The sequence below is a fragment of the Amblyomma mixtum genome, chromosome 2, assembly GCF_055824585.1.
Source record: "Amblyomma mixtum isolate Tamu chromosome 2, ASM5582458v1, whole genome shotgun sequence".
Lineage (NCBI taxonomy): Eukaryota > Metazoa > Arthropoda > Arachnida > Ixodida > Ixodidae > Amblyomma > Amblyomma mixtum.
Genome location: NC_143013.1, coordinates 113068967 through 113079235, shown reverse-complemented (window position 1 = coordinate 113079235; position 10269 = coordinate 113068967). Strand labels below are relative to the sequence as shown.

Genomic DNA, 10269 nt, shown 5'->3' with positions numbered 1-10269 from the left:
TGTATATACAAAACAAAAGAGGGCTGAGAGGGCAGCCCTGTCGCACCGAACGCTGCACGCTAATGGGGGCCCCCAGACTCTTATTTACGATCAATCTCGTCGTGCAGTTTCGGTACGCCAGGGCCACGCCCTTGTGGATAACTGACCCTACATTCGCATGGTCGAAAACAGAAAACAAAATTTCGTGATCGACGCAGTCAAAAGCTTTCTCGAGGTCGACTTGGAGATTGGCCACCCGACCATTCGAGTCATCACAACACTCAAGAACACTTCGCACCTTGTGAATATTGGACATTATTGACCTCCCTTTTATCCCACACGTCTGGTGTGGCCCAACTATATCCTTAATCACCGTCTGCAATCTCCGAGCCAAAACCTTCATAAAAATTTTATATTCAACGGGTCTGTAAGCTGTAACCAGTCGTAATTTATCTATTTGATCCGTTTTAGGAATAAGCACCGTGTGGGATGACCCATATGACCGAGGGAGTGCATTTACTGTGTAGGCAGCGTTAAAGATAACGTTCAGGATAGGGGCAATTTCGTGCTTGAAATCTTTGTAAAAACGCGCGCTGAGCCCATCTGGTCCCGGCGATTTACCGGGGTTTAAACTGGCGATTGCATGCTCCACTTCTGTTTCAGTGATAGCCACTTCTAATCTCTCTTTTACGTCATCACCAAGACGCGGCATCGCCGCCAGAAACTGATCTTTAAATGTGATAGTGTCTACCGTGTGGGATGCGAAGAGCGCTTGGTAATGCTCGTTGAAAGCTGCTTTTATGTGGTCGTTGTCTGCCGACAAGACACCGCCCCATTCTATTTTGTCGATGTGGTTCCTTTCAGCGTTTGCTTTCTCCAACCCCAGCGCTCGTTTTGATGGCGCCTCCCCTGCAGCTATGTCTTCTGCCCTTGCCCTCACTAACGCTCCCCGATACCGTTCTTGTTCGATCAATTCTAGTTTTTGCTTTGTTTTCCTTACATCTGCCGTCCATTTCCCCGGCGCTAGAGATTCCTGTTGAAGCAGCCTATGGAGCAGCTTCCTTAACTCTGTCTCTTTCTGTTTTTCTTGAAACCGTATACAGGCAGCCCTCTCTATTGCTTTAATTTTTATAGTTTCTTTACACAGCTCCCACTGTTGCCAGATGTGCATATTTTTACCGGGGCCTATTTTTGCAATTTCATCTTTTACTATACGGGTATACAGTTCATCCTGCAGGAGTTTATTATTGAATTTCCACATTTCCCATGAAAAAGAATTCCCTCTCTTTACCATCCCAAAACAACATTTAACTAAACAATGGTCTGAAAAAGATACTGGCACAACTTCGTAACCATTACATTCAGGTAAGACATCGACGGATGCATAAATGCGGTCCAGCCGTGCATGGCTTGAACCCTGGAAGTGTGTGAGCTTTACTGCACGCGTTCCCTCAAGACACTCTACTACATCTTCCATGTTCCAGTTCTCAACCATTCGCGATAACACTTGTGTGCTTGCATCTCTAAACGGTCGAGGGCTTGTCTTATCTCGCGCACTAAAAACACAGTTAAAATCGCCTAGGACGATCAGCTGTCTGTCACAACGAAGGCGTTCTTCGATGCTGTAAAAAAACTGCGCCCTTTCTTCTGCTTCATTTGGCGCGTACACACAAATAATCCGCCACTCGATGTTATTCAATCGAAAGTCAAGGAAGACACACCGGCCCGACACACAAGAGAAATGAGCTTGCACTTCTAGCCCCGGCAACTTCTTTAGAAAGAGAACACAACCAGCCGATGTGCCTACAGCGTGGCTAACGACAGCAAAAAACGAGGACGTGAAACGTTGCACCATTCTCCCGGTCTCTTCTTCGCCGTCGACTTTTGTCTCCTGCACGGCCAGTACATCTATGCCGCGCTCCGTTAAAAGCCGAAAAAGCTGGCCTTGCTTTCTTTTTCCTGCCAGACCTCTAACATTTAGGGAGGCGACTTTCAGCGGAGATGCAGGAGCCATTTTTACATAAGAAGAAGAGACCGAAAGCATGGTGCTTACCTCTCGCGTCCAGCACATGGCTAGACGCCACCGCCGCCTTCGCCGACAGCGTCATCCTGAGCGTGCACCTGGCCCTGCTCGGAAGGCGCCTTGTCGCTGGCGCGCTTCTCGCTCGCAAGGTTAGGGCGCGGCCGAAAAGAGGCCCGCCTTGCTTGAGGCGTCTTTGCTGGTGGTTCCTCTACGCTGGGCACCGCCTCCTTGTCGCCGTCGTGGCTGGTGTCTCCATGCGGACGCTTCCCTGGCGTAGCCACAGTGGTCGTACGGCCACCGGTGTTCTGCCGGTGACCCTCGGTCGACTCCTTCGCTACAAAGTCCGTGGGCACTGGTGGGCTTTTTGCATCCACTGAAGTCGCCTCCTTTGACTGAGGCGAGTCTCCCGTTGGTGGCTGGAGTCTTGGTCCACTGGCAAGGGGGGCGTCGCCGCTTGAAGTCGCTGACGTGTCCAGCGAAACGGGGAGGTTGCCAAACTCGTGGGTACCCCTCGCTGCGTCCTCAGCCTCAGCGACGTCCATCAGCTCCCCGCTGTCTCCTTTCCCTCCGAGCCCGGTCGCAGACGCGTAGGTACGGACGCAGTCCTCGTCCGCATGTTCGTAGCGCCTGCACTTGGAGCACCTGGGAACCTTGCAGTCGCGACGAACGTGACCCGCGCCGTGGCAACGCAGGCACTGCATCGGCCGCCCGGGCACCACCACGAGAGCCAACTCGCCGGCGACTCGAACCTGGTGGGGCAGGTCGTCCACCTTCATACCTGGCTTCAACTTGAGCAGCACTGTTCTCGTGGTGGATCCCTTCTCTTTCATTCCTTGAACGCGCCAACGCTCCCGCGTCACCTCGGTCACGTTTCCGAACGCCGCGAAAGCAGTCCGGATGTCGTCGTCAGCGACGCCGTGCAGCATCCAATGCAGGCGCAGCTTTACTTGCTGATCCTCGGGGTCGAAAATGATGCACCGGCGTCCCTTTACCTCAAGCTCCTTCAAGGCGGCTAATTTTTTCGCGGCTTCTGGGCTGCTGAAGGTTACCGCCCACACGTGGTTTACCTGGTACGCCCCCAACGCCACGACGTCGGGGAGCGCACCAGTGTTGGCGAGGGCGTCCCTGAAGTCTTCGACCCTGTAAGGTCTCACACGCACATCTCCGTGCAAAAAAACTGTGTTTAGAACAACACGTCCGGTCGGCAGGGTAGGCAAAAAGATCTCATACTCCTTGTCTTCGGCACTGAACCTGTTTCCGCGGCCATCGATGGCCGCTGTCGCCGCTCCGTGGGAGCTCATGATCCTGCGTCCGTACACGCCAGTGGCCGGAAGTAGAATCACCGCTTCCACTGCGCCACTCTGCTGGACGAGGAGGGAGAGAAAAGTTCCAGGTATTTCAATTGCAATAGCATAGTGGCCACGTGAGAGAGCCTGCCTCCGAAGAGAGAGAGAGAGAGAGAAAAAAAGAATTAGCAGAGCGTGATTTCGATCCACGGACCACTGGGTTATGGGCCCAGCACGCTTCCACTGCGCCACTCTGCTTTTTCTTTATTGCATGGAAGAACATCCGTAGAAAGGAGGAAAACTTCAATCAGACTGGATCGCGTCTCAAGTTGCCGGGCTGATTAATAGGAGCCCGCCATTGCCCTAACTCAACACTGCAGCCCCATCAAAACATCAAAATCCAGGGAGGCACACACATGCATCTAGGCACGGCAGCAAGCTTGGAGGTTCTTCGCGTGCAGCATATACACTCCTCACCAAAGCACACTGTTCTCGAAACACAGATTTGGACAATCTTGGTGGCTCGGCATGTCTGTCCATCATACGGCTTTTCCAAAGACTGAATAGTCCCATCAACATAAACAGATCATAAGGCACAACAGAGTTTTTGTCAACAGGCAGAAATCTAATAGTGTACGGTGTAATTTCAATGTCCTTCTTGAGAGTTCGTTGTAGTATGTCCCAAAAAAACATGGCATCACGGCACAGGATAAAACAATGATCAATTGTCTCAGGCACGTTACACAGACGGCAATTCACAATCCAAGGTACAAACAACCCCTTGTCATTAAGAAATGTCTTGACAGGCAGCGTCGCTGTGTGTAGTTTGAAAAAGAACGTTTTAGCGGCTGCCTGAATACACATCCGCCTAACACGCTTTAGAACACTGATGTCCAAAGACCCCAGATAAGGCTGCCGATACAATGGTGTAGGGAACAAAGACTCAGTGAGAGCCTGGGTCATCTGTTTTCTCGAGAGGCTATACAGGTAATCTAAAGAGAAGCGCACAGTGAGGAAATTGAAAGTGTCAGCAACCTCCTTGAGGAATCCCCACAAAGTCCCCTCACGAGCCTGCACAGTCGGTGCGAATAAGTAAGGCAAATGAAAACTAAGCCGCCTAATGAGCACAGCTACCAGAAACGGGTGGTTTGCCGATTTTAAAAAGAAAAAACGGGAAACAAGTTGATGCACGAACAGGTGAACAAGACCCACTCCACCACCCTCTAAGGGAAGGAACATGTTGTCACGCCTCATGGGCTCCCATTGAGAGCGCCAAACGAATGTTGCAAATATTCTGTGTATTGTTTGCACCTTCCTCCTCGCACAATGCAGGACTTGAAGGACATACGCGAGCTTTGCAAACAAAAATATGTTACAGACCTGTGCCCTCGCAAACACTGAGAGTTCCCTACCCATCCAAGCCTGTGTTTGCCGCCGTAGAGTTACAACTTGTGAATCCCAGTAGGCTGTACTGTTGCGAACTTGGTGCAGCGGAACGCCTAGGTACTCAAGAGGGCTACTGTCCCAGCATATGCCACCGAACTGGCTTGGCCTAGTTCCCCAATAACCCAACCAAAAGCCTTTGGATTTCTCTAAATTAAGAGCCGCGCCTGATACATCACAGAACTGTTTAGTCAAGTTTAGAGCCTCAAGTACACTCTTTTTGTCAGAACAAAAGAGGGCGACATCATCAGCATAGGCTAAAACTTTAACTTCACATCGAGCCAGAGAGAAACCGCGGATAGCTACGCTGTTAATTATACTGAGACAGAGGGGTTCCAGATATAGGGCAACCAACAATGGAGACAGTGGACATCCTTGACGAACAGATGCTTCTAGTGGTATTGGTTTCGTTAGCTCCTGATTAACAATAACCCTTGTATAGGAGTTCTTATAGCACAGCCTTATGCCTTTGAGCAAGACGTCACCAATATTTGCATACTCCAAGACCGCGAACAAGAAATCGTGCCGAACTTTATCAAAAGCCTTCGCCAAGTCAATTTGAATCAGAGCAACTTGGCCTGTCTCATCTGATATTGTCTCTAATACTGAACGTGCAATATGGATATGTGTTTGAATACTACGGCCTCTAATACCACAGACCTGATGCGAACCTATCAAGTCCATAATGACGAGCTGCAGACGACTGCTAAGAACCTTGGCAAAAATTTTGTAATCAACATTGCAGAGGGAAATTGGACGATATCCCTCAACAGTTTTCAACCGATTAGTATCTTTGCTTTTGGGAATTAATATTGTGTGCCCAGAATAGAAAGTGGGAGGCAGGACACCCACATCATAAGATGCTTGGAAAACTTCCATCAAAACAGGCACTAGGCAAGGCGAAAAAGTTTTATAGAATTCGCTAGTAATACCATCTGGCCCAGGAGATTTCTGGCTCTGCAGGGCAGAAATGGCTGATTGAATTTCATCCAAAGTGATAGATCCCTTCACTATAGCACACTTCTCATCGTCTAGTCGAGGGAAGTTTCCGAGTAAGGAACTGTAATCGAAACCCTGATTTGGATCATCGCAACTACCAAACAGCTTTCGATAATAGTCGAAGAAAGCAGCAAGAATACCAGGCGCATCGCTGTATGTGCAATCACCCTACTGAATTTCCAATATTTCCTTCGCAAGAGCATTCTCTCTTTCATCATTCAGGGCCCGACGAGAAGGTTGCTCATCAAGAAACCTTCGGGACCGAGATCGTATCAAGGCCCCCTTATATCTTTCTGTCGCAAATTGTTGAAGCTCTGCTTTTACGTTATTAATCTCTTCGAGATAGGCACCCGGGCTTACCCTCTCTACCTCATGTAGCTCCGTTAGGGTGCGCCCAAGCTCACGAAGGTGGTGTCTCTTCAGGAAAGCGATTCTTGCTGAGGCCTCAATTGCCAAGTTTTTGATCTCCTGTTTAAACAAATCCCACTTTTGAAAAACGGACAGATCACGGCGTGACCATACGTCCTTCAAACAAGTAGGTACAGCACGCTGAAAGATTTCGTCTGAGAGCAGACAGTTATTCATCTTCCACAACTCCCATCGAGGGTGAAGTACATGCCGAGTGTACCTCCCTATCTGAAGAGACACCATACAGTGGTCACTGAAGAAGATGGGGCGCACCCAGTAGCCAAACACACTTGCTAACGCGTCAACAGAAACGTAAATTCTGTCAAGGCGAGCATTAGAGGAAAACTGAAAATGAGTGAAATGTATACAGTCGCCTTTTTCCTGTCCCACATCCACAAGACTATATTCAGAAACCAAGTCGGTAAGTAATGCAGCACTAGGGTCGTATCTCTTACATACCACTGATCGGTCCTCATCCCTACAAACGCAATTAAAATCTCCCAACAATATAATTTTGCGGTCCGTGCACAAATGTTCAACTAATGACAGAAAGAAGAGCCTTCTCTCGCGCTGCTTTGTGGGGGCGTAAACACAAATAATCCGCCACTGTACACCTGAAATTGTGAGATCACAGCATATAAGTCGCCCCTCGTCATCTATGCAATAAGACAAGGCTGTCATCTCTAGCGTGTTCGCCAGGAATAGCATACAACCTCCTGATAAGCCTCTCGCGTGGCTAACAATGTTGTATTCCGACAAAAAAGGCTCGAGAGCAGCTGCTGTCTCTTCATCAGAGGACAACTTTGTTTCCTGGATAGCGGCCACACACACACTCCATTTCTTTAATTAAGAGATGCCGTACCTGCTGTTGCCTCCTACGATTACGCATACCCCTAACGTTAAGGGTAGCGACTTGATATGCTGCGACGCTCGCCATTTTTGGTGCCAGTCTTAACAAACGCCATCCCCTGGAATGGGGTGGCCCGCCTCCAAATTGGCGGCCTCTCAGGCAGACATCGCCCTCCTCTTTAACGCCACCCTTCCCGTAGCCTCTACACATTGTGCCTTGTGGTCAGCGCCATCGATACACACCTCGTCAGCTGCTGGACGTTTCAAAGGTGCGGTGCTGTCCATGTCTTCCTCTGAGACAGCCAAGGCCTCGGCCCACGAACCCGAGGGGAGCACATCACTCGCTGCCACACTGACAGCCGACAGAGAACCGGACACGCCAGAGATCGACGCCACACACGGCTCACCGTTACCCTCCAACGACGAAGCAGAATCAGCAACAGAGGAGGATCGGCGAGCATTCACTGGCTGTATTGCCTCGTCTGACTCCACAGGAGGCATATCCGGACGTTGACCTGTGGCGACGAGGTGTTCTTGTGCAGCAAGCACAGCAGTCTCTGTAGCACTCACGGGGGGGCCCGGGTCCGGCGGTTTTCGTTCTGGAGGCGCGGATGCTAGATGGCCAGTCGCTTCAGATTCCGTGTTGATTTGAGGTGTTGAAGTCTTCTGTTCCCCATCTATTCGATGCTCACGACTTAGTTCTCCGGTCGCGTCGACAACCTCAGAAACATCCATGATGTGTTCTAATGCCACGTCATCTTCCCGTGACCACTGGCCTTGACGCAGCCTGTCAGCGTAACTCAAGACACAGTTCTCCGCATTATGGCCAAAGCGTCGGCACTGGGTGCACCGAGGCGTGCGACACCGGCGCCGTACATGCCCAACCCGGCTGCATTGGAGGCACAGTGGAGGTCTCCCTGGGATAAGGACTAATGCCTGCACTCCATAAACATTAAGTGTGTGTGGGATTGTGCTTGCTGACACACCATCCTGAGTGTGAGGGAGATTTCACGGTTCGACGTTTCCATATGCTCCATCCCTGGGCACCGCCACTTTTCACGCTCCACAGACTGAACCGTGCCATAAGGCTCTAATACTTCCACAATCCTCCGGTGTTCCATATAGCGGGGAAGCCAAAGGAGCTTAACCTTGACGTTCTTGGTATCCGGGTCAAACACCATGCACCGCAGTCCTTTGACAGGAAACTGCGCCACTCTGCTGGACGAGGAGGGAGAGAAAAGTTCCAGGTATTTCAATTGCAATAGCATAGTGGCCACGTGAGATAGCCTGCCTCCGAAGAGAGAGAGAAAAAAAAGAAGTAGCAGAGCGTGGTTTCGATCCACGGACCTCTGGGTTATGGGCCCAGCACGCTTCCACTGCGCCACTCTGCTGGACGAGGAGGGAGAGAAAAGTTCCAGGTATTTCAATTGCAGTAGCATAGTGGCCACGTGAGAGAGCCTGCCTCCGAAGAGAGAGAGAGAGAAAAAAAAGAAGTAGCAGAGCATGGTTTCGATCCACGGACCTCTGGGTTATGGGCCCAACACGCTTCCACTGCGCCACTCTTTTTTTTTTCTTTATTGCCGTCTGTGACATGATAACAAAAATGTACAAATGATAAAAAACAGCCTAATTCGGCTGACGTATCAGGGCTTAAAATCTTCTCAATGCGACCAGTTCATCAAATACAGTAATCCATTCAGGTGGGTCAGCTTGTGCTCGGTACATTTCTCTCAAGCTCGCAACACTTTCAATAAAGTTTTCGCGCACCGAGCGAACGTTAACATCCGCGTGTCGCACTTGCATCCGTGTCCTCCAGAGGCTGTGGAGGCCCAGAAGCATGATTAAATCATACGGTACTCCTGCTTCATTCTGAATTGGCAGGAATGTGATGCCGTAGGGGTCCAGGGGAAAATCTTTTTTGACTGTTCGTTGTAGCACATCCCAATAAAAAACGGGGTCCCAACAGTCCAGAAATACATGTTCTACTGTCTCAGGTTTTTTGCATAAGAGACAGTTTGTGGTCCATGGGACAAAAATCCCCTTTTCGTGCAGCCACGTTTTAACAGGAAGTGTATTCGAGTGCAATTTAAAGAAAAAAGATTTCGTAGATGGGTTCACAGGCATATTTTTAACTCTCTTTAATACATCGTGCCCTGGGCCTCCACGATAAGGTAACCGGTAGATTGGGGTCGGTAACATGGTGTCCACCAGATCCTTATACAGCTTTTGCTTTGACACTTTAGATAAGTACTCAAGGGAAAATCGCACATGGAGCAGCCTAAAAGAGAGTACAACTTCTCGCATGTACCCATTGACAGTGCCACACATATTCGCACAAGATGAGACGACAAATTCAGGAAGAAGTCTCTGCAACCGCACTTGGATAACAGTCATAAGAAAATTATCCCTTTGATTTCGGAGAAAGAAAAAACGCGAAACAACTTGACGCAGAAATAAATGCACAAGGCCGAGGCCTCCTTTTTTCACTGAAAGAAACAAATTGGTACGGCTGGTTCTCTCCCAGTTTGACGACCAAATGAAAACAGCAAACACTCGATGCATCTTTTGAATACTGGCCCGAGATGCGCACAGCACATTCATCAAATACCATATTTTGGATACAAGGAAAAGATTGCAGACGGAGGCTCGCGCAAACATTGATAACTGCCTCCCTTTCCAGGCATCTGCTTTCTCCCTCGCCCTTGACGTATCTTCATTCCAGTGTTCACTTGCATCGCGATAATGCACTAAGGGGACGCCGAGATATTGCGTTGGCAAAGACGACCATCGCATCCTGGAAAAGTGTTCAGGCATCGCTTCCCAGTCGCCATGCCAAAAGCCAGAGCTTTTGTCCCAGTTTATGAGACACCCCGTTTGTTTGCAGAATTTATCCACCGTGCTGATCACCTCAGTAATGCTGCCTCTGTCTGAACAGAATACCGCAATATCGTCCGCATAAGCAAGGATTTTGACGTGAGTCGACTGCAATCGAAAGCCCGTGATGCTCTCACTTTTGATGATAGCTAAGCACAGTGGCTCCAAGTAGGCCGCAAACAGCAGAGGCGATAGCGGGCATCCCTGCCTTACTGACGAATGAACTGCTATCCTGTCTGTGAGGTCACCATTAACAATAATGCGCGTGGTGCAGTTTGCATATGCCATCTTAACACCTTCTGCAATAATACGGCCTACATTAGCGTGCTCCAAAATGCTGAAAATGACATCATGGGAAACGCGATCGAAGGCTTTTGCCAGATCTAGCTGCATCATAGCGATGCGGTC

General features: G+C 49.6%; 1 protein-coding gene and 1 pseudogene across 1 annotated transcript; both read right to left on the bottom strand.

Moving 5' to 3' along the window:
- Window positions 1–7143: 7143 nt before the first annotated feature.
- Window positions 7144–8168, bottom strand: LOC149360617 (uncharacterized; annotated as a pseudogene).
- A 459-nt stretch (window positions 8169–8627) lies between these two features.
- LOC149360616 (uncharacterized) lies at window positions 8628–9702 on the bottom strand. The gene has a single exon (XM_089569348.1). The coding sequence runs from the start codon at window positions 9643–9645 to the stop codon at window positions 8638–8640; it is 1008 nt and encodes a 335-aa protein (XP_089425474.1). The 5' UTR covers window positions 9646–9702; the 3' UTR covers window positions 8628–8637.
- Between the last annotated feature and the right edge of the window lie 567 nt (window positions 9703–10269).